Below are 25168 nucleotides of genomic sequence, written 5' to 3' on the forward strand. Positions count from 1 at the left end.
GTGGAAGGAACAGAGCATCTAGTGATCATGAGTTGTGCTGAAATCCACTGGGGTGCTGTGCAGCGTGGTTGTGTGACATCTGCTTTTGGGGAGCATCCGCTTATGGGCTCAGAGAACTTGTTCCTGTTGAGGAAAGAAAACACAAATTCACTTTACTGTGTGTCTTAAACCGTCTGAAAGGAGCAGCCTCATGGAGCCTTTGGTCACTGTGCTGACAGGCAATGGAGTACTAATGACTGGAAGCTCTCAAGATGCTCTCCTGAAACAGTCTCCAGGTCACAGCCATAAGTACAAAGGTAAGTTTGTTTCTTTGCAAACATACTGGTAGCTCCATGTACTGTTCCTGTCTTTGACTTCTAAGTTAGATCTGCTAGTTTAACGATAATGAAGCCATGGGACAGTCAGGAAGCTCCCAACAGTCAACACCTGGATTCTACTTTATAATTTTAACATCTGCGTGTTCATTTTTAGTCTCTATACTTCAATGTTACCATTTGTAATAACAAACAGCAGGCTGCTTGCTTATGTCTTCCAAAAGCCTTTTAAATATTTTCAACACATCACTACAGCACATGCCTGAAGCATACTACGAAAAATGTCCTTTTTACTTATTTCCCCTCACAAAACTTGTGCTGCTGCCACCCGAGTTTAAAGAAGCCAGTGTCAGCTCCACGGTTTGCCATTGTGTGCCTTTGGGATGAAGGGTTTGGAACTTGTTCTCGGAGTTTGGGAAGTTAAGGCACAGCCCTGCGCTGGCCCCCGCTGGAGGCCGGGCAGAGGACGATGGCTGCCCTCAGCCTCCAGCCCTCAGCCAGCTTCCCCTCGCCCCTCCGTCCTCCGCTCCCTCACAAGCTCCTCCAGCCCCTTCCCCTCCTCAGCCGCCCCGACGGCCGCTGTTCCTGTCAGCCCTCAGCGGGGCAGGGGCGGGCCGCGGCGCTGGGAGCCCGCCTCAGAGGAAGTGATGGAGGCCGCGGCAGGAGGAAGAGCCGCCGCTGGTAAGAAGGGAGGGCGAGGGCTCGGGAGCTCCCCCGCGGCCCTCCTCCTCCCCGAGCCCGGCTTCCTCCCGGCCCTGGCCTCCCCTCTCGCTTCGCCTCCCTCATGCTGGGCCGGTTGCCCACCCGCAGGGGATGGACGCGGCGGGGCCGGCGCCTCCTGTGAGGAGCCCGAAATGGCGGACTCCCCGCGGGGGCTTTCCCACAGGCAGGGACAGCCGGAGCGGGCTGCTGCAGGGGGGTTGTCCTTTTCCCAAGTGTTCAGGTAACTCTTACAGGTTTTAGGCTAATCCAGACCTGAACATGGGCACGGGATTCCTGTCGGCTTTGTTGCAGCAGGTGATGGTGTCGAGAACCATCAAATGCTGGTTTCCAGTGTGTGTTCAGGGGTCTCACAACGCAGGCACACAGATTTGGGACTTTTAAGAACTTGAGAGCGACAGAAGAGCTGAGGGAATGTTGTGTAAAACTACCACTACATTTTTAAGGTCATGTCTCAGGCAGCATCAGCAAGTGTTTACCCAAACTGAGCGAAAACATGGCTTGACAAAAGAAGCATGGTTTAACAGGGACAAAAGGGGCAGTAAACACGGTTCTTCTTGACTACTATAATTAGTTGGGTTATTTTGGTGTAGAGATACAAAGGCTTTTTATATTGCAGAGTACTTTCAGTAGAAACTTTGCTGATCATGAGCTGGCTGGAACAAGAAATACATGGTCTCTAGTAATGAAGTTTTGGGGAAAAAAAGCCACTTACCTTTCAGCAGAAGTTAAGGTTTTGGTGTTTCTGACAGTGGGCAAAGAGCTGCTCAGCCCATCAGAAGCCAATAGAACTCCATCATTCCCTACCTGGTGGACCTACTGCTTTGAAACAGCAGGCATTGTCAGCCTCCAAATGGGCTTGGGAAGGGAGCAGGTTTTAGGACAGGTGGATCTTCTGCACATGCTCCACCATGGATTTCCAAGGGAGTTAGCATTCCTGCTTTGTATTTGACTAGGAGCACTTCCAAGAATCTCTGTTCACACACTTGTTTGGATAAGGGCCCATTGCATCACCTCAGTTAGCTTTTGCACTGCTTTCCCTCCTGGTCTGTTTTTATACTCTTCTTTCTTAATTTGTCACGCTAGCAGGTAAATGGCGAGAAAGTGAATTTATCTTCTGAAACACGTTTTAAGTTGCTACCATTTATCTAAAGCACCTACTTCATCCCCTTCAGTAAAATAATGATGTTGTTCATTAATTCCTCTGGCTGCTCATGGCTAAACGCACCGTAGTCAGATTGCGCTGGGTTTTTGTTCCTATCAGCCACTTATGAAAGTCAAACATTTGTAATAATGCTATTGGATTTTGGGGGTTTTCTTTTGGAAGACTCTCAATTCTGGAGATGTTATAAAATATCTAGATGAATGGGACTTGTCTTTTCATGCCTAAGCAGGCATTGTATTGTTGGGCACTTCAGTTAACATCTACATTTTTCCTCTTTCATTACTCTCAAATGTTTAGAGTAGCACTTCTGGGACAGCTGCTCTTGTTTTTAGGTACTGTCTGAGTTTTGGCTTAGTTAATTGGATGCACCTATGTTTGATTATGGAACAATTGGCAGTAGGCTGAGTGGATAATACAGCACACTTTAAAAGGATATTGGAGTCAGCCCTTAGCTCTTCTTGTGCAAATGCTGCTCTTCAGTTTATGTCCTGCTATAATTGAGATGCTACAACCAGATCTTGAGGTCTATTCCTGTAACTGGTTTTCAGAGGGCAAGATTGCTTACACTTACAGGTTTCTAATCTTCTTTATAGACCTTAGCCAAACCTCACCATTGAGAAGCAGGACAGCTCTTGACCTAGAACTTGAGGTTCTTGTTTTAAATTCAGCCTTGTCACAAGTTCTTTTTGATTTTAGGACACTTTGCATGTGTGTGAATTAACCATCAGTAAAGCTAGGAAGGATATTCAGTGAGTAACAATGTATGCACGACTTGCTGGAGCCTGAGAAATACTGACCAGATGAAAAACCTGTATGTGTAGTTTAACAGTTGCATTAATGAAGCCTTGAATTTCCATCTGTCACTCTAGGAAGATGGAAAACTCTCTGCCCTCCATGAAATCCATGTTAATCAGTTTACAGGCAGGAGGTCAGCAGCCTGGAAGGTGGAACCACAGAATTCAGGTAGGTATAGGTGCTGTGTATCACGAATGTGGTGCCCACATCTAGAAAAGCTACTCACAGCTCTAAGATGAGACTGATCAACAACTATACTCCTCCAGTGTAACTAAAATCTTATGCGTGGAACAGGCAGAGTTTTACTCAGGCTGAGGAGTATGTGTATCTATGAGGTAAGGGCTGTCACAACCTCCTTGCTTTCCATGCCGCAGGAAAGGCGAGTTACTAAAACCTTGCTTTCTTTAACATGAATATGTAGTTGTGGTCTAGAAGGAAAGAAAACAGGAAACAAAACCCTAACTACTTTCCTCAAAAGAAAAAATACAGTCCAAAACCCAGCAAACAAACCCAAGTCCCTTTCTATAATAGCACTGCAGAGAATATGCTCCTTCCCTTGAGGGAAAGTATGAGAAAACAAACAGCACAAGAGAAAGTCTAGCCAGTTTAAATTTGCAAGTGGGAGGTGTGCAGACATTATGGTTGTGAGTGTATTATAAGAACCTACGTAGAGCAAGCTGGTATGTGCTTTCCACATTGTATAATGGTTGCATACTGAGAGACTCCCAAACACCTCTCATGGCAATTCACAGTTCTGCTGTGTTGTCTTTGCAAAACGATTTGCAGACCCTCAGGTTGCACATATCTGAAGTAAACTGTGTCCTGCTCAGTTACCAGGAGGTCTGTGGATGCTTAAAAACGTTGTGTTTGTAACCTTTGAAACTGCTGTCTGGTGGCTGGTCTTTATAGTATTACTGACAACAGATGGCAAATGGCTCCGCTGATGTAATTCTTGCTAGTGTTTCATTCCTGTGAAGTTGCACAATTTCAGAATCTCAGAAAGTGCCTCCATAGTTTTTCCTGCCTAATGGTTTCAAGCCAAACTAAATAAAAACATTTTATATTATTCAAATTCCCGTGGTGTCATGTGACATTTTGTAATGATTGCCTTGCAGCAGTTTCAGATAAGTGCACGTTTGGTAGCAATTTAAGGCCTGTGTCCTTTAAGTAATGCTTATTAGTACATAACAGATGCCGTTTAGAAACATTATGCCTTTTAATAGGCTCTGCTTTTAGACTACATGTTCTCATTCCAGGCAGGCTGTGGATCAAGCAAGCTTGGAGGTATGCTATCGTTTATGCAAAGCCTAAGTCAATTTTCTGCTCTGAAGTCAAGCCATGTGTTTTTCCTTGTTTCTTCCATTCTGGTCATAGCTGCCTTGCTGTGTTGTTCCCCCTAGTCATATCTTTGGCTGATTGTCAAGCCATTACAATCAAAACCTTTTGCATTTTTAACCACCAGCAGTGGTTTCTTTTGTCCTGACAGAAGAGCCTGTGCAAAATGAATTTGAACACTCTCAGCTTTACTGTCAAAAGCACAGCAAGCACAGAGGTAGCCCTCTGTTGCCAGCCTGTCCTTCTCTGTTTCTTCCTCTTCCCAAAAGGAGAAAAAGGGAAAAGCAGAACCATGCTGATTTTGGAGCACCTTCAAAGACATGTAGAATAGCTGACACAATGGCACAGAGAAACAAAAGAGATGTTTACATATTTCTTCCACTACTTGCAGCTGTTTATTAAAGCAAGTTCTGAGACTGGCTCAGAGGCTTGTGATAGCTAGTGCAGGTGATGTATTAATTTGCAGCCACATAATAAATTTAGCAAAGTGGAAATCACGGGGGGAAGGGATTTTTTTGTTTGTTCCTTTTTTTTCACTCAAATGAATTGCTTTATTTTGAGATTATTCTGGCTGTACAAATTGCTCCTTGTAAGTAATTTAGAGAAGGGCTGCTGGGCTTTCTTAGGCAGACTTACGCACTCTACTGGTGGGAGTAGTAGGTTTCTCAGAGGTAAAAGCATTTGCAACTCAAATTATGTGGAATCTGAAACTGGTATCCCTGAAAATGTAGCCAGTTGTCTCGTATTTTCATTGCCTCTTTGTTTGTTTGGGGAATGTTGTTCGCTCTGATAGCAAACCAGGGTTTTCAGGTACTCTTGGTATGGCACACATGCTGCTACAGTTTGTATGATGTGAGGATACAGGCTGGCTGTAGTACAGCCTTAGGTTTCCTACGCCTACCTACTTTGAATGATGGTAGTAATAGGCAAATACATTTAATGTGGTACTTAAATACTAGCTCTGGTGCCAGATTGTGACAAGTGGGTTTTTCAGTAATAGTTTTAAATGCTCTCTGGTCTTAAAATATGGCTTTTCTTTCGGAAACTGTCCTGTGAGTCTGTCTGGCTTCTCCCCATGGGATGAAATCATCTTTATGCTAGACTGTTTGCCAAACTCAGTTGTCATTTCCTGCTCTTTCACTATTCCTTGTTTATCACTGGGAGACATTATCTTCTTTTCACTTAAGTGAAAAGAAGAAAAGAAGGAGAAAAAATGACTGCTACTGCTGAACCCAGGACAAAGTTATAGGATGACTTTTGACCAATGAATCCTCTTTCTTTCTACCTTCCACCTTTGTAAAAGATTGAATTACTACTATCTGCATTTGAATTTGTGATTCACAAAGGCTCTGCTGCTGTGCAGGGTATCTTTTCTGTTGTTTTCCTCTCAAATCAGCCTGTCTGAATAATGAAAATACTTCAGTGATATATTTCAGTGTCATCCAGAGCCTCCCATTTCTTCTTTGCTTAGGTTTTAAGAATCAGACTCTAATTTGAGGTCAGGCCTGGATGATGAAATTCTGCTGGCACAACTGTTTTGGCTTATGGGTATGTAGAAGGGAGATGTAGCACTGACATAACTGCTGTAAAAAGCCCCCAATATGGACAGTGTCTGGAAAACTTTCTTCTATATTTTACTTTGTTTAGGGCATAGACAAATAACCAGGTGACAAATTTAGATACTTTTTTTCTCGCAAGAACCATACCACTGCCTTCAGTAGCTGAGGTTAGACTTTACCAGGATCGTTTCTGCCTGTTTCTTGGTTGTGTGAAAATCAGTACATATTAAGAACTCGATGCTGATGTTCACAGGTTCAGAGGTATTAGCAGCAATCCCACCGAATCAATGGAATTTCCTTGAGCAAAACCTGATGTGAACATGAACCTTAAAACCTTAATTAATAACAATCTTGAATGTTCCTTTTCTCCAGGACTTCAGCTTCTCTGGGTTATTTTGTAAGCTCCTTCATTCTTTTTTACATCTAAGCTCTGTGAAAAAGAGAGATGTGCAGAAGTATGAGTTCTTGATATGTCACAGTTACAGCTGGTAGCACTTCCATGGTTTAACAGTATGCTACAGTCTTTATTAATAAAGTCTGTTTCTGGGCCATAGCACCTCAGCTTTTTTCAATTACATTAGGTTAGAACTTTGCGCAAAACATGCCGATCCAGATGTGCATTCTGTGCATAATAGGACAGGGGGAGCCTGTTTACACAGATGTATTTTAATTTATCTGTGCTATGAGTTTGGTGTGGCTTTATTTTTGTATGTGTAACACTGCTAAAGGTCCATCTGAGGAAAAATAGAGTTGGAACTTGTTTGCTAGACCTTTCTGTACTGGAGTACTGCAGGTTAGACTGGAGGAAATACGCCTTCATCAGGCACTTGCCATTATGTGAGCCCTTCAATATGCACTTGCTTTTCTAGCCTTGAAAACATATGAAATATTGTGGTTTCATCTAGGTCTTTTTCCAAAAAGAGCTAAGTAATGAAATCAATTATTTAATTCCCTTGTCCAAGAATTTGTTTTTCCCATTTCATAAGTTGTGAATTACTTTAAATTTTGGAAAATAAATAACACGTGTTTTACACACCCCAGTTACATGAGGTCCTGAAGACCTTCAGAGCTCATTGAAGTGAGTGAATATTGAAGGTGTTCGGCATTTTTCAGAGTTAGGATTATCTAGTCTCTGCCTTTGCTCATCTGCATTCTGCTAAATATATTTGTATCCTGGAAGCTTTTCTCTTCCCTTTTCTGAAATCAGAGGTAAAAATGTGTTAGCAGGAATGAGATGGCAAATATGATTGCATCCTGCATTTGGGATGCCTGACATTTGGTCTGCCTACCATTTCAGTGTCAGAGTTTGCAGTAATGACGTGTAGCTACGGCTGAACTCATCTGTTTGGTTCCTTAATGGGGAATGGGATTAGGATTATTTATTTCCTTTCTGCCTTCATATATGGATTCCGCAGCAGAAAGTGATTTACAGACAGAAACTTATATTTAGTTTGCCTTCTGTAACCCTTCTTGCCATTTTTCATTGTGATGGAATAGCAATACAAAAATGGCATTTTTGAATGGAAACATGGAAACCTGTTCGCGCCAATGCACTTTTTCATCTTTTATGTTCCAAGAGTGATTGCTCTGTTAGTAATGGTGGGAAGCAACGCAGTGGAGAAGCACATTGTTTTCATTAATGATGTACAGTATGTGGTTAAGAGCTGCCTTGCCATGTTGGACAGATACCACACCATGGTGTTTGCCCACTATAGCTCCATTGCCACCACACGTTGTTATGATACTGAAGTTTCACTTACACTAGAACTTGGGTTTTTGACATGTACTTGCTCAATTACATTCAGGATATGAGATTCAGGTTCTGCATGTACTCCCGGGAACGTGCCAAAGACCTCTTCCTTCCTTTGAAAGGTTAAACAAATATGGTTGTCTAATGATAACCACATGCATGGATTGTTCAAGCTCACTGGAAGGAAAGAAGAGTTGATGCTAAGCACTGCTGTTTAACACAGAGCTCCCACTCCTGTGAGAGGGTAGTGGAAAGCACTTTTGTTATATGTGCATGATTTAGAAGAGCCAAAAAAAAGCTTTTTAGATCTTAGACACTGTCATGGTTGTGCTGCCATAGTGTAGAAATTACAGTCCACAGGAGAATAAAGAACAATTTCTGTTTTGACTTATCTGTTTTCATATGTTGTGACTTCAGCACAACTGATAAGGAAAACGTCACACCCTTTTGAAGTGGTAGATAAGACAGTTACCTGATAAGAAACCAGACAGAAGGTGAAGTGATTTGTTACAGGCCACAGAAACACACCTGTGTTAGGAATAGATCTCAGGAATTCTCTCAGTTGCCTGGTTTAATTACAAGAACATTCTCTCCTAAATACTGGCATAATGTACTGTCATTTTGTGTTGATGCACATGTTTGTCTTATGCTGCAAAGTGTTTTTTGATTAAAAAAGAATTGGAAAATACTTCTGGACAAAACCCCTCACAGTGCTGTCAGAAACACTTAGAACCTGCTGCTTTGTTCTGTTCTTTTTTTAATTGTGAAATATATTGGCATGAAAATGAAGCCAATAAATAAAGCTAGTGCTGCTATTGCAAACTTTAGAAATGGCAAAACTAAATACAAAATGATGAAATTTGAAAGAAGTGAGAAGTTCTTTTTATCTGTCTTGTTTCTGCACCACTAGAACTCAGACTTAAGTATTGCTCATATTTTTATATGTAAAATTATGCATAAATGTCCAGAGATGCACAGTCCAGATGCAAATCCTGTGGTGGCTGATGGCTCTTGGGTAAACATACAGTTTTAATGGATGCATGTAGTATCATTCTCTGTGTTTGTAGAACATGAAAAAGTAGTTGTAGGATAAATGATTAATTCACTTCAGACACAACACTTTTCATGCTTCATCTATGGTGAGGTTGATGTATTTTGCTTTACAGTCTGGCTGCATCCTAAATGCCCTTGCAAATCTCTGAAATGGGCTTTCCAGCAAGTAGGTATTTCCTGGGAGTACCAGCAATCCCTCAGTGTGTCTTAACCAACCCAGTGGTTTGCCTGGTCTGTAAACCTGCATCACCAACTATGCTGGCTTAAGGAAACGGTATTAGTAAGCTACACATGACTGCAGGAACAGAAAATTCTTAACAATGAAAGCAAATATCTCTTGCTTAGTAAATGGTGTATTGGCTTCATGGTCAAAAGGACTTAATATTGCCAGTACCTGCTAATCTGGAACTTAAATGAGTATTTAAGACATTTTTATAAAGAGAGTTGGTTGTTCCAAGTTGTAACTGATTTGTTAGATAATAGCAATATAGTAAAATTAATACATAAGTAGTAAAAGGATTAGTCTAGTAAAAGAGAGCTTGAGGGGTGTAATAGTGATTTGACTTGCTGTAGCACTGTATTCATGAGGTAAGTCTGTGGTTGTCTGTATCCTAGTTAAATTATCTCTATTATGGCACAGGGTTTAGTTGCAGAGGATATAGAAGGATCACTATAAAGAATCTTCAGAACATCTGACTAGATTGAACTGTGTCATTGACTTCCAGGCATTACAGCAGTCTGTAGTTTCACTTGCGGAGTTTCACCTACGAGCGTGTGCACCATGTGTTTTCTGTTGTATTGAGAAGAAATTCTTTTGCCCATAGAAAAATATTTCCTGCTTACTTTAACTGACAGAATGAGAATTTAGCTGAATCTGTAATGATGGAGGTCTGTCTCTAATCTACAAAAATTAAGTTCTAGTTTAAGGCAGAGCATTGTCTTTGTGACTGCATTTGTTCTTTATCTACCTGATGTAGAACATAAGCATGTTAATCAGATTTATCTGGATTCTCACATATTGATTTTTTTAGGATCATCATAAATGAACTTTGCTTGACTTCTGTCTCTCAAGAAGGATATTTGTCCACTTCATGAAATCACCATGAAATTCAGCTCTTTCTTGTGCACATTAGAGATGGAGTAGCAGTGGGTTGAGAAAAAGCTGAGTTCAGGAATCGGGACTGAAACAGGGGCCTTGGTTTCTGCCTTACTGGCAGAGTTGTGTGACATTTTAGCCTGAGGTAGCTTATAGGTGTGGGAGGATAGTATCTCATAAAGGTGACTGAGCTGTATGGGCAGTACCTGCTTGTTTGTATAGCTGGGTTTAGCTGTAGCTTTTCACTTTAGAAATCAGGTTCTTAGTGCAATTGATGACAGATCACTAGAGCAGAGATGCATTTACACATCCTTGCTTGAGAATGCGGCCCAGACTGCTCCATGGAAACAAAAGAGAGGAGAAGCAGAAGCAAGTTAGGGTTTGCTTTAAAATCCATTCTGTATGCTTGAAATGGAAATACAGGCATCCAGATTTCTCTTTATTTCTAAATAAGTTGGTTTTTTTCCTTTGCCCTGAATGCTGGTGCCATGTAAAAGACAAAGTCTGATACCTGTCTGTAAACCCTTTATTGTCATAGAATGCTGCCACAGAATCCACCTCGATGATGTCTTGACCTTGTTTACCAGCTTTGGCTATTTAAGATGTCAGCCACTTCAGCACGAATGTCAGGAATTCCTCTAATGCAGTAGGCCTCCCGTTCTAAATTTACTCTCCTTACGGTTTATGGTCCCTCCTCTGGCTGCAGCAAGAGGCCCCCTTTTTATGACTCATTTTGCCCCCCTTGTTCCCCCCTTCCTCACTCCCTCCTTCCCGCAGCTGGTAACCCTTTGTGCACATGGACTGTTGGAAAGAAGTGCTCGCTGGGTGTCCAGCAGATTGGCTGCCACAATGTGCTCTTTTGTTGCCCGTAGGTAAGATCAGACTCAAATGAAATCCTGTAATTCACACTGGGTTAACAGGCTGTCCTTGGAATTTAGCAGTTCTGGTATCCCAAGATGCTGACAGGGAATTCAGACTGAAGCACACACAGAAGCACTGCTTTTCTTTTACAGCAAAGTTGATCAGAAGTTTTCTTAAATGCCTCATTATTTAAATCTGTGACATTATTTCATCCTTCAAATGGTCGCTGTTATATTAGAATGCAAGCATATGATGTACCAGAAAGTTAGTGTAACTTTGAAGGTACCAGTTGTTCTACTCAGTGAGGAAGAAACATGATTGTGCTCATTAAGTTGCTTTTGCTGAACAGTGGCAGGATGTAGCTTTGTAACCAGCATCTCATGAATAGTATTTATTAGCGTGGCCAATATTTGTCTTTGTGCTAAACCAAAGTCTTACATGCTGCTTTTTAATAAAGAATTAATTTACTAGTAAATTTACTTCATTAAATTGCTAAATGTTTTAATAAGACTCTTTAATTTCTTTCCTTTCTATAGCTTCTTTGCTTGCTGATGTTACATAGTACACTGGGGAAGGCTGCTGCAGAGGAAAGCTGCCACTGCTAAGTACTGGCTAGGATTTTATAACGTGACTCAACTCACCAGTGTTGCAATGCTGTTTTCTCTCCCATTTTGTCACATACAAACATACTATGAATACAATTTACACAGTAGTTTCTTTTCAGCATTCTGACTACATAGCTTTGCTGTCAAGCCTCAGGATGTAAGCTGTTTGTCTGCAAAGGGCAGGGAAATAGTGTTTAAAGCATTTTAAGCAGTGCTGGGTAGTGGTAAATTACTAGCTGTAGTTTCTTACCTTTTTGCTGAGGCATCAGATACTGATCACTGCCAGAGGGATGGTGGTGGGACCGTGGTTGAATTGTCTGACCCGGTATGCAAATCCCACTCTCCTACTTGTATGTGGATAGGTGTCATTTTCAATATAGTACTTTTATGATTCATAGTTTCTGTATCTGTACATAGACAGTTCTTGCAGTGGCCATCATAAAACCGTTTACTGTCTCAGCCATTTTCTTTGCACTTACTGTCCATATAGTTATTTGACATTAAACTTGGGTCACAGGAGCTGCCATGTGAGAGCAAACCATGACTGAAAGTGGAGGTTCCAGAACTAGGATTCCAACTATAGCAGAGTGATAGAAGATTTTGCATTCAGTTTGGTGCTTACAAGAGTTGCAGGTGTATCTTGTTGATTGAAAACCCCTTAAACTGAAACCGTTTCCTCCATATGATAGAAGACTGGCAGCATATTATTTGGGCTTCTAACCCATTTCTTGTGGTGTCCTTTATCTTGAACTAGTGATGAGCCACCAGTCAACTTGGTTTGTTGTATCAGAAACAGGCTGTTTGGTTCCTGAAGAGCACTGAGTTGGACTTTGCATTTAGGTAACAAGACATCAGATGTATGTAGTTTGTGTTTGCATGCAGTCACAAATACCTTGCAGGAATACCCTTCATCATTGAGTCACAGGGATTAGAAACTGTTGCATGAAAGGTGTTAATAACTATTTTGGGAACATATGCAGGTAAATAGTGTAATTTTTTTTTACATTATTTAATTGTGAAAGTGCCCAATAGAAGTTACTCAGAAAAAGAGAAAGAAAACTAGTGCTATACAACAGGGCATGGGCTGACCATAAAGGGGCAGTCTTCCAAGAAAGAGTGGAAGCTGTGGAATTCTTTTCCTGTTATATTTTTGGACAGTACTAAAACTGAGTCTGTGTTTTGAAGACTTTTTCTGGTTTTGTTCTTCCAGCTTTGAAGCAATTTACTTAAACCTAGAGGAATTTGAGACTCTGCTGGTTGAATTCAAAGGAGACAAATGTGATTTGATGCTGTCATGGTTTTACTTTGTAAAATTGCATGTCAGGAGGTAAATAACATATAGAGAGGTTTTTACCAGCCTTACTATTTTAGACTACAATTATGCCAAAGGCTCTAATGAGAGCAGTAAGGGCCCTGATACACCAAGCAACTGCTGGGGAAACTGAGGTTTTAATACTGATGTGTCTTAGTTAATTTAACAAGTAAAAATATCTTGTGTTTTGCTTTACCTACAGGTTGCCTTTACTTGGTAGATGCCTTAGCAGGAGATCCAGAGGTTCTGCAAGCAGATGCTGAAACATACTATGCAGAACTAGTGAAGAAATCGTCATCCATTCCTGATGTCTTTTTGATCCCTGGAGGAGAAGAGGTACTAGGCTGATGTTTTTCATACTGCAAATCAGATAGTTGCAGACTAGTTTGTTGGTTGTGCTCATAGTCTGTGAATAGGGGTAAACTGGTGTGGCCGGATTACAAATCTCTTAAAATCAGCAAATTCTGCATGATTTTCAAATGGTTTGCATGCTGCAAATGAGAGATAAGCTTAAACTACAAATCTAAACCCCTCTGAGTGTGGATGAGGGTTTGAAGTACTCAGCTGAACTTTGCAGCTTGACCTGCCTTCTTATAGGACCAAATCAAAACTGAATTTGATAGCTGTTTATTCCATGGTGCAGCTCTGTTTCCTGCCTTTATTGTGCACTTTACACAGGTTTTGTGATACAGTTTTATGTTTCCATTCTTTCCAAGACTTATCTCTATGATTTTGAACATGGGTTCTCCTAAAGGAATTCTAATCAGATGTTATTGATAGATGGTATAAACACCACAGGGGCCAATGCTTTAGGATCTATTCCTGAGCCACCTGGGGAGAATGCACTGGAGATGACTGAGCAGGCCTATTAAAAATACTGATTTCAGTCAATCTATGAAGGCTTTCATTCTGGGCATTTTCTAAGTCATAAAAGGTGTGCTGGGCTAACTGTTATTGTACTGTCAAACTAGTAAGTGGATTAGTTGAAATAAATATTTGGAATAAGGTGGTGTTTTTACAATTTAGGAAAATAATATGCAGTAGTTTCCAGAAAAACACCGTTTCAGGTGGGTAGCTTTGAGCCGTGAATGTAACTAGCTTTAAATACACTTTTAATGCCCTCTAGTGGACTCTGTAGGGTTAAATACAAACAAAACTGAAAATGCAAAGATCCCCCAGTTCAGGGCCCTGTGTCCTCAGCCTTTCATGCCTGGTTGTACTTTGAGAGTCTCATTTGCTGTTCCATTAGAAGGGAGGGTAAGTTAAAATCCCAGGCAGGGCTGTGTGTATTCCTGCAATAGAGAGACACAGTGAGATCAGTTAAAGGTGGACTTCTGCCTTTTGCTTCAGAACTGTCTTGATTTTGTGGCTTGTCATCAGAGCTTAAATATATCACATGACTGGTTTGAGTCTCATAGCAACACATTTCTCTGTGTGTTCATTTAATTCAGGTCTAACCTAATCTGCAGTCAGACAGCTAGTCAAGGGCATAAGTAACGGTAGTGTACTTGCTATATTGTTTATTTCCTTGCAATTTATATATAAATTTATATGCATATATACCTACATTATATATACCTACAACTTGAAGGATGAGGATTTTGGTGTTTGAATAATGGCTGCAGTTTCCAGGCTTCTTTTCTCTGTGCATTTGAATTAAAGCAGGTTTCAAGTGGCAGGACCAGCAACCACCAGTAATTATTTAGCAAGTGTTAAGTGGCTGTCAGCCCACTTGCTCGGGTCACAGAACTTCTTTTTGGTATGGCATGGTCTTTGGTCAAGCATTCAGTACACAAATAGCAAGGATTAGTGCAAGGCAGAATGGAAGCTCGTTGGCAGCAGTTCATACACAGAAAGCTATGCTTGGCTCCTGCTGATGTTGTTAGCACCTGTGGAAGTGCACATTACCTTATAAAACAAAATACCAATCATAGCAGTATTGGAAATAGGACTGGCCTTTTCATTATAGTAATGCTCCCAGGTGCCATAAAGACACGGATGCTGTTATAGTTGAAGCATGCAAAGAACGGCTGAATCCCCAGAACATACTGAGTTTTTGGGAAGCTCATGAATACAGATTTCAGGCAATTTCCTATTTTTTTCCTGGAGCCCAGTGTTTACATAGATGATCCCAGGATTTTGGCATTCACAAACCAGCGCACACCAGTTTCAACTTAAAGTCGTTATCTTGAATAATCCATATTCATACTACTCCTTCCATGCACCAAGAAATATTAAATGTATCACATGACTGATTTGGGTTTCAGAGCAAACTGACAAATGGGTGCAATTAGAGAGAGAGGCACACCCACACATACACAATGGACCAGATTTTTGAAAGTACAGTACATACTGTGCTAAATCACACACGCTCTTTGCCTTGTACCTAAACTTACATGACAGCATTTGCAATATTCATATGGAAATTGTCATCTCTATGCATATAGAGCTGTTTGAGCACAGCAATTTGGTGTTTATGTGTCACATCATTTAGAAGTTTAGTCTAAGACTGAGAGCTTGAGAGCTGCATTTTGATTTTAGCCTTGCCTTCAACATAACCACCTTGTGCCAATTATCCGCCCTCCCTGTGCCTCAAAGATAAACTGCCCAGGCACTGCCCTAATGCTTTGATACTCCCTGTACCCTCAGGCTTAATTCATTGTTTGCAAAACACCACAAGTACTCAGCTGGATGATGCTGTAAGAAGTGCAAGTTGTATTTGTTTTTATTTGATGTGTCTGGTCTTTCATAACACTATTTGTCTGCATGTAACAGTCTTCAAAGCCAGGTTATATACTAATCATATTAAGTTGTTTTTAAAGTCTTTACTAACTTTGGTAGCTTGATTTCTTTTAAATTAACATTGCTTACTGAAAATCTTAGAATATTATGTATGTTTCAATGCCATGAAGTTCGGGATGGAGCAGGTGTTGTGCTGAGCTTCACCCATGCATGTTAGTAAAACATAGCCTAAGTGCATCTGATACATGAAATACTTCTTGCGAGCATTGCAGTACAAACTGCTACAGGGCTTGTTTGTTTTTTAGGTTAAACTCGAAGAATCCTGTGTGTATTTTGTCCCTCTCTACCGAAATAATCCTACTTGCAAAATGTTGGTGTTAACTGATCCAAAGGATAAAGAGACAGGTTAGAATCGGTCAAAATGTTTTTGGAATTTGAGTAGCTGTGCTTTCTTTTCTTTTAAGATGATCTCTTGCTTGTATATTTAAATATTAGGGGTTTTGTTTTGAATATGACATGGATTCATTTTCCCTGGCAGGGATTTATGTTGGTGGGCTACTGATCAGAAGAGAGGATTGACAGTCAGGGATCTTATGCGTAAATAGCTCTGCTTGTAGCTGAAAAATCACCTTGGGTAATTCTGTTTCTGAGACTGTTCAAAAAGGTAATATTTTTCTAATTCAGGATGATGTGAAATTTAATGTATTATAGTTTGGATAGAATTCAGAAATCCTCAAAAACAAGAGTAATTATGTATGTGAAACTGTATTAGGTCTTACTGATTCTTATTAATATTATTTTTACTTTATAGTATCTTCATCAGTCCTAGGTTTAATTGCCTCCTATTTCCAGTACTGGTGTGTGAGGGGTAAATTTGGAGTGAGACCATGTTCAGGAATTGAATTAAATCTACTTTATTTGGCAGTTCTCCCAAGATACTCTTTACCAGCATTGCCTTGCTTGCTGCTGTAATGCTGGTGTTTTCCTATTACAGCCATGTGTCAGCCTGACAGGGGCACACTACAGTTGTGTTACAGGCAGTAGAAGTCAACATGTGCTTACTGGTGTTTCTGTTTCATGTGTCACTGCTTAGAGTATCAACAGGTTGTTAAGATTTGATCAGAAGTTGTATCTAAGTTTTTTCATCTTCCTGCTATCAGGATCTTCAGACACAGCCTAGTTTCTTCCTACTTACTCCCTTAGGCATATGCCTTTGACTATGGAATGTCAAAAAAGTGTAAGTCTAAAGTAAGTAACGCATCTTGGTATCACTAACAGGAAGCTTGGCTCCAGCTTGCCTAGTACCAAAAGCCCTGGTTGTGACCTGCCTAGGTTAAAATGAGGAGTGTTGGAGCTCTTGTGAAGCAGTAATTTGGGCTATAGAATTTTGGGGACTTCTACAACAAAGACATGAACCTATGCATTGACCCATTGTGTCAGGGAATATAGAACACGTGAAACCTCTTGAACTTTCAGCTTCCAAATGTAGCAGCAAACTAACAACAGCTGTCATTAAAAACATACTTTATTTGTTTTAAAGGATAAGCCTGAAAGTCTTTAATAGCCAGTATTCTTAATAATACAGCAAAGGCAAGGCAAAGAAGTTTAGGACTCTATTTTCAGTTCTAAAGTGTGTCAGATAAAGATCTTACACTCCTAGAACAGGTACTGTTAGTGTGACTAAGTGTTCATTATTCAGTCCAAACCCTGTAACCAGGAAATTTCTTCATAAGAGCAAAAACCAGATTAAAATCATCTGTGGTTAGAGGTGAACTCTGCATGAGTTTTCCAGCTCCTTTTACATATGATTTCAATTCGATGTTTGCTAATGGGTTGTGATTCACATAGTTGAAAGTAGGAGACCTTTCCAAGTTACAAGTGTAGTCAAAAGACTTTCTGGTCCCTCTAAAGCTAGTGATATAGAATTACTTTCCTGACATTAATTTATATATTCCATTCATGGTTTTCTGAAGAGAGAGAGGCACTGGTGTGGTAAAGGAGTGTCTACACTGGAGGCCAAACTTGCTCTGTGGGTGCAGTTGTGCAGAGCTACTGACTCATGTTCAATGGAATGTGGTTAAAAACAGCATTAAGTTAGTTTAGGCTGCACAAGAGGAATGGGGATCTGTAACAACTGCTTTGCAAAAACAAAGAGTTATTAAATAAACGCAGGTGAAAGCAGTGTGTTTAGCACAAATCTTCAGTGAAATGATCTAATAGTATTAGGAACAACAAGTATTAATGAGATACATGTATACAAGGTAAAAATGATTTCCCACAGGAACAAGTCAAACAAGTCTACATTGGAGCCTAAATTAAATGATAGCTATCTCTATTAAAAGCTTGCACCTCGCAGAATAAACAACTTGTTTTCTTATAAACTACAGACTGATCGACTGCTGTGACCCCCTTGCAAAAGTTTAGCTTGAGTCACCAGCCTGTACTCACAGAAATCACTAAGTCTGGTTATTTAAGTAAAGCCTACATCATCTGGCTTTTAATATTGCCTTTTCAAAGTATGATTTAAAGGATTTTACTGCAAGTTCTTTGTTTCTGGATTTTATATGCTATAAACATGTGGCCAGTCTTTTGACATGCATTAGATTTGACTGATGTGAGATTTTTTTTCCCTTTAGATGAATTTTAATCAATTTTCATTAGTTCTCTAAAGCCTGCTGGGGTGTGTGTATATGTGTGTGCATACCTAATACATATGGGTATATCCATTTGAACTATTTTGTCCAAGGATTTTTCTCACAGTTCAGTGGGTTTGGAATTGACTCCTATGGCAGCAGACTGTATTAATGTGGCAAGTCCATCTGGATTTGCTTACCTACGTGACCTTTTGTTCTGACCACTGAACAGATCCAATTGTTTCAAAACCAGTTCTTTCAGAGAAAAGCAGTACTTACTGACTCGGTCATTGTTCCTTAAGGATGTGGGCAGAAAGTTAAAACACTAAATAGGTTGTGTGATTTTCTTCCTCCCTTGAGCTTTACACTTGCCTTGTGAACTCAAATCCCATCCATATGGGAGAGGCAAAGAGTCTTGCTGGGGTTGAGCTCTTCACTTTCTCATGTGCTGTCTGGTGGATCTGCATTTTAATTTTACTTCACACCAGGAGTGTTCTTAGAAGCAAATTTCCTGGTTGTCCCCACATACTGTGCTTCAGTTCACATCAGGGAGCACTCTTAGAGTGTGTGAACTGGATTGCTTTTGGCTGAAATGAAATTAGAAGATACACTCCAGAAGCACGCTGAGGTACCCCAACTGCTAATGGGCTTTAAGGTTTCAGGACCAGGCTTGACTTTGTGAATATCAGGTACTCTGCATCAAATGTTTTGCTCTGTGAATTCAGTTTTGATAGCATTAGTCTTGCTGATGCAAATGTAGTCCTTGATACCAACACTGAGATTTATACCTGATCACCTTGATGAGATAGGTTGTCCAGAAGTGATGCGTAGCTTGTGGTCTGAAATGACCTGCGTATTTCAAAGAGAAAATGGGTATGGCAGCTTTTGCAGAGGACTTGGTCTTGGTTGGGAGCATTTGTAATTTACTTTTGATGGGCTGACTGTTCTGTTCTGTTAGTATATCTGTACAGATATTTTTATGGGAATGTAAATTCTGTTGTAAGGGCTTCCAGAGCATAGCATGGGTGATTAACATCTTGATAACACTAAATAAACATACCCTATTGTGGCATTTTCTGTCTGCTGTATATAATAATTTACAATAACTGTTAGATGCCATGGAACATTTATCACAAGACATTTGCAACAAATCACTGACTAAAACTGGAATTGTAGAAGAAAATGTAATTGGTTGCAGGAAAGAGATCTATCTTAGATACTTGAATGGCTGCCATTGCTGCAGCATCTGCATGCCTCCCAAGCTATAATGTATTTATTTCAATAAAACTCTTAGGAAAGAGAAGGATATGCTCTTATTCCAGTTTAAAGACAGGGAACTGAGGGCATAGCTCTTCAAAGTATGTTGGTGCTGCAGAATGCAGTTGCATGTATATTCTCTGAGCTTCTTCCAGTGTTGGCACTGACTTAGGCTCAGTTGCATGGAACTATTTGGGGTAATTTACCATGCTGCTTCCAAGGTGGAAATCTGGCAAAAGCAACCCCTGTAAGTGTGTCATCAATCTGAAATACTGCCAAATTTAAGGTAAAGGTGACTTTATCTAAAGTGAAGATCTGTTGCATTCTGTATTTATTAAACTCCAAGTACATCTCTCATATATAGCATTGCCTTTAATTTAGTTTGTGACTGAGGAATGCATATCAGCAATTCAGATGAAGGCTGGAGAAAAAGAAATACCAGGCTGGATGTTGCTTTGATTTTGATGCTTTAGACTGTGTAGAGTCCTGATGTGCACAATTCATTCAAATAGTTGCACACCAGAGAGAAAACGTTTGGCCAGCACAGCCTAGAAAGTGAAAATATAATCCAGGCCTGGGCTGGGAAGACATCCATGTTTGCCTAGCAAGAAGAGGCATTTCGTAATCACAATTCTGTTATGCTTAGTGCCTAATTCAAGTCCGTGTTGTTCAGTACTGTATTCCAAATACTCATATGGAATCGTGTGCTTCACAGGCTCACAGCTTTTTGCAGTACTCTGAATATGTTTGTCTGACTGCAGGGGGTCAAAATACTGGGGTTTAGCAAGCTGGTGCTTACAGGGCAAGCCACCCAGCTGAGCAAGTATATACTCCATTAGTTGTGAACTGAAATGTAGTGGACTTAATCCATTTCACCTAGTCTTGCAATTGCAAGATCAAGCTTATCAAGTCTTGCAATCGCAACATCACTGTAATTATATACACAGGGTTTGGGTGATGTATGTAACCTACTGTCAGCACTAACTTGATCTCTTATGATCAGGTGAATGTAACCAGATCTCTTAGAACAAGACTGGGAGAGTGAAGGAACATGTGGTCTCCCAAGACATGTTTGCATTTGAAATAGTGTTCCTGAAAGTTGATTCGAAAATGAAAATGAGAATATGGGGATGGATGGATGGATTTAACTGCGGACCAGATGTTGACTTGAAAAATGATAACAAAAAGGAAAGTACATATGTTTGTGTGAAATCTGGAGAAATGTTTTTCCTTCAGGGAAGGCATCCATATAGATCAGGTTGCTCAAGTAATGTGATGTGACAGTTGCTATGTCAACTAGTGTTCCCTTCCACACATTTAAATTATTGAATAGCACAGTAAATGTTCTATAAAAGTAGCTCCTTACAACATGGTTATGCATCTGCCTATTTTCCTCAAAGCTTTTTTCAGACTTTCCTGACCATTGCTCTGTGTCTTACATATCTGAACTATGTGCAGTCCTCCATGCAGCTCCCATTGAAGTCCATGTTTAGCCCATTATGTCCTCTTTGACTCGGCTCCAATTGTAGCTGCATGTTTCATGGATGTGTAATGGAGCAGTGGCTGCTTGCATTTGAAAGTAAAGGGATTAAGGGAACAGATTGAATCCATCACAGAAAAAAGTATGAAACTCCCATGCAAGTAAGCGTATAATATTTAATGAATTGAATCTGGTTCTATGAACAGGCATCTGCCCTTGCGTGCAATACTTTCTTCATTGTTAAGCCAGTACACAAAGTGTAACACTTTTTGGCACATGCTTTAATAATTTATCTGAGCTATAAGTTAGTTAAGCAGAATCTCCAGCCTTAAAACCAGTGGGAGTTGGTAGCAGCTGAAGCAAAAAAGGAAACTAACCTGTGCTCCTCAATGACATTTGTATAACCTGAGACTAAACAAGGTAAATGATGAATCCTGTTAAAGCCATTTTACTTCCTTGTGGGCGCAGTTGTCTCTAACTCATAGATGGTTTTTAACTTAGGTTTGTCCCTAGTTGCGTAGCTTAGAAAGCTGTGGACAGTGCACTCTTTCAGGACTAAAGAGGTGTGAATTCCATGCTGTTCTTTGCTTGCAATTCAAGCAACATACTTCCTGTACTACATTTTATCTTTCTGCCTAAAAATGAGGATTATAGCTGCCCTTTTTGAAGATAGCAAAGATGTTGGTGTTCTTGAGCAGTCCTTCAATTGTGGCCATATACTTTCTCTAGGTGAACATCACCATAATGAAAGTTCTTTTTTTCTGGAATACTTGCTTCTTGATCTGTGATAAATGATCGCATTTCTGGTTTTGTTCTAAAACTTAATCTAAGTCTTTAAAATCTATTCTATATCTTTTGAAATGACCCTGGCTTAAAACTTTTCTTACAGAACAGAGCTTGGGATCAATTTTTGTGACACTGTTGCAGATTCAGTCTTTCTCTTACACATCTAATGGCAGACAGTGAATTCTGTAGATGAACATGTAGGAGTAGGGTTTAAATACATGTTTCTGCATATGTGAAAAATTGAGGAAGGATGAGAAGTAGGGTGCAAGTGTTGCATAGCACCTACATAAGGACTTGACTTACATGTAGACTGGTAATTAATTTCTGCTTCAGGGCTGTGTATCTTACTTGTATGTCCATACGTCTGTCCTTTGTTGATAGAAACTTCTCCATATGCGTTTGAACTTGTGTGAGCGTCTGCCCATGCAGAGATTTAGGAGTCTGCCCTCTAAAGGTTCAGATATAGAGAAATTCAATCACAAAAACAGCTGAAAAGTTATTTGGTAAAGTGGATGTGAAAACTTGTGTTTGACTGTTTGTAGGTGCAAATAGAGGCATCTATGCATGTGGACAGGGGATAGTCTGAAAGAAACTCCACAAATCTAACCTTTAGCTAGGTAGCTGTTTCTGTCCCAAATGCCACTCAAACTAACTTTGCTGCTGAGGATGTGCATGTGATTATGCAGGATGTGCTTTATTCACATGGCACACAGGTTGTCACACCAAAGTCACATCAATTCCTGAGAAAAATTCCCTTCACCTGATGCCTCACTCAGTACTGAAAATTGAATGTCAGGGGACACAGAGGTGAAATTGAAATACAACTGTTGTTCTGCTGTTGCACAGCAGATCAAACTGGAGCCAGCTGGAGGGAGAAGTAGATAAGAAGCTGCTTGTAGAGAGGTTCAGAACCAACTTTGTGTTTATTTGCAGCTAATGTGTTCCCTTGTCTCTTTTTTTTTGTAGTTTTGGCAGTTTATTTGAACCAGTGTTGGTGGCCTGTTGAAGATGTAGTAAAGACAGCTGATCCTTCTAGAGATGGGCTCATTTCGGTAAGGATCATTGAAACACTTAAAATAAGGATATTTTAAACACTTGCCTTTACCCTGAAACTTCCCAGCTAGAGCAATCACATCTGTGTGTCTGTGGTCTCCTAGAGCTCATGGTTTATACCTGTGGGGTCTGGGCTGTTTAGCTCACCAGGTAGTTCACATATCTGCCCTTGCAGAGTGACATGCATGCTAACCCTCTCTAAATGATTTTCTGCATGCAGTTTATGATTCAGCTGTGGGATTTATGTTGGTTTGTGTTTAGTTTACCCTCATTGCCTACTCAAGGAATAATCAGGTAAACCTAATTACTACCTTAGCAGTAACTCTCCATGTTGGTGTTGCTCAACTGACTGCCTGATGGAAGGTGTTACTGCCCTTTGGAACAGTGTCTTATTTAGCTAGTTATAAAATTTTTTACCTTGGATAATGCTTATACTGTGTTCATTTAATGAAATGGTTGTTATTTAGTAGTTTCTATGCCTTTAATTCTTTTTCTAAATAAATTATCTTAGTAAGGATCGACTACTTTTTCATAATTTGGGAGACTTGGGTGGCCTGTACTCTGCTTTCAATGAATCAGATGTGAGATTTGTGTTGTCATGAGGCTACTAAGTCAGTTCTATTTCATATCCAACCCTCTGTGTCCAACTTTGGTCTTTAATGATTCATTCCCTAATATCTGCCATGCATAGAGTTGAATTATTCACTGAATTAAGTAGTTTTTTTGTGGGTAACTGAACTGGAGGGATTTTGAGATACCAATCCTTGCAAGATAGAACTTGGAACAGAAACACAGGCCTTCAGGCTTTCAAGCATCTGCTGTATCAACAGAGAATAGAAAAATATCTGAAAATAGAAAACTTGTCCCTTCTAGGTCATTGCCAAGGGGTAAGTTGTCAATACGTGTGGAAATTCACATTTTCTTCGTCAGCATTCATATAAGCTTGTTGGCACCACTCTTCACCATGATGAATTCCTTTATATTCTTCCACCTTCCTGTCCTGTTGGTGGTCTAGAAGGAAGCATGGCATGAAAACTAATTGTTCATGTTACACCTGGATTATAATCTGTTTGGGACAGATTGTATGTATTCTCTGCTTTGTATAGTGTCCATCTCTGTAAGGTCCTGGGCCACTAAAGTTCTCTGATACTGTGACAGGATAGCTAATAGGGAAAGGTAACCAGGGTAGCACAGTGGCTCTTGTCTATATTTCTCTTTTGGGTAGATCAGATTGCCTTGATCCTACTTCCAAATCTATGATGGGTTTGCTGTGACTATAGTCAAGATACATTTTGCCGCTTTAGAATTCCTCTCTGTGACAACAGGAGATATGCCAAGCTTTATAAATCATTACTAGATTCTTCTACATCCTCTACATAGAGGGTGGACACTGGGGAAAACCTTTTTTATCATTCTCTTTGAAGCAATTCATGAGGTATTTTCCCCAAATTAAGTGTTCGTGTTTCCTGACCTCCTTCTTCCAAGTCCTTTCAATTTTGAAGCCTTTTCTGTAACACAAAATACTGTGCTCTGCTTCATTTTCCTTTGGTCTACTTTTGTTTGTTCTCAAAGGTCCAGACATTTGGAGAAAGGATTGTCCTCTTTGTTCTGAACTACATTATCTTTGGAATGCTGGAAGGGAGTTCAGCTAATGATGCATTCTTTCTACCTCACTCTGCCACTGAGTGTGCCAAGATACTCTGGAGAAATGGCGAGGCTGTTGCCTTCTACTCGGTCAAGATGAAAGGTAAGGTCATTTTAGAGACACATTTCCATTGGTTCCTAATAGATAGAAATGTAATGCTTTTGTTTATCTTTCAGTATAACTAAGCCTGGCTCTCCTACATATTTTTATATCAAATCTCTCTCAGAATGAATCTGGGGAACAAACCTTCCCAGAATTTGGAAGTCATCCATACTACTTTCATTTAAACTTGATGGTTCCAAACTATATTCTCAGTTACACTGAGTGATCTGAGGTACTGGCTTATTCCAATAAAATACGCTTTAATGCAGCCAAGTAGAAGGTCATACATCTAGGAACAAGGAATGCAGGACTTACTCACAGAGTGAGGACTGCATCTTGGAAAGAATGATAACTGAAAAAAGAAGTACAGTTCACAGTGGAAAACCAGTGTATTGGGAGTGGCTGGTGGTGGGGAGTGGCAGTATCCTTGGATGCAGGATGCATAAGGAACAGTGTCTAGGTTGTGTAGAGGAAGGTGTATGCACTACATCATTCCTAGAATGCTTTGTCCACTTGTCCTATAACCTTTAAACTCCCAGTTTAAAGGATGATGAGATGTTGATTTCATCATTAATCGATTAACTGGCATAGAAAAGAAACAAAATGTATTTCATTCTTTAGGGATACTTGCACCAGTATAAGCTTTAGTGCAGGTCTTTTATTAAATAGAGAGTTTGTATCAATGTCTAGAGTGATAAAGGCTTCATTAGAATAATTCTAATTATGGTATGCAGTTGAGTATGCACCCCTGTGTAGGAGCTGGTTACCAGTTTGTGTTTAAGATGCATGGGTGTCATCATCATACCTGCACCTTAAGCGCAGAGAAGTTTCTATCTTTGGAGGTAAATGTATTGTTTCAGGTCAGCATCAGTAGCCACCTACCCAAAAAGGAAAAATAAGAAGTA

The 25168-nt window shown here is 40.1% G+C and overlaps 1 protein-coding gene across 3 annotated transcripts in view; it reads left to right on the forward strand.

The window, feature by feature from the left end:
* The first annotated feature begins 48 nt into the window (after nt 1-48).
* Nucleotides 49-25168, forward strand: part of LOC101877123 (Protein FAM169B) — a 39243-nt gene continuing 14123 nt past the window's right edge. The window contains exons 1-5 of one of the 3 annotated variants that reach the window (XM_034066254.1): nt 49-296; nt 12768-12901; nt 15613-15712; nt 22430-22515; nt 24089-24263. In XM_034066254.1, the coding sequence (XP_033922145.1) occupies nt 191-296; nt 12768-12901; nt 15613-15712; nt 22430-22515; nt 24089-24263 (601 nt within the window). In that variant the 5' untranslated portion in view covers nt 49-190. Of the gene's footprint in view, nt 297-954; nt 996-12767; nt 12902-15612; nt 15713-22429; nt 22516-24088; nt 24264-25168 lie in introns of those variants that run through there. The other 2 variants (XM_034066253.1, XM_031048669.2) reach the window with 2 other exon arrangements.

The sequence above is a fragment of the Melopsittacus undulatus genome, chromosome 9 (genome assembly GCF_012275295.1).
Source record: "Melopsittacus undulatus isolate bMelUnd1 chromosome 9, bMelUnd1.mat.Z, whole genome shotgun sequence".
NCBI lineage: Eukaryota > Metazoa > Chordata > Aves > Psittaciformes > Psittaculidae > Melopsittacus > Melopsittacus undulatus.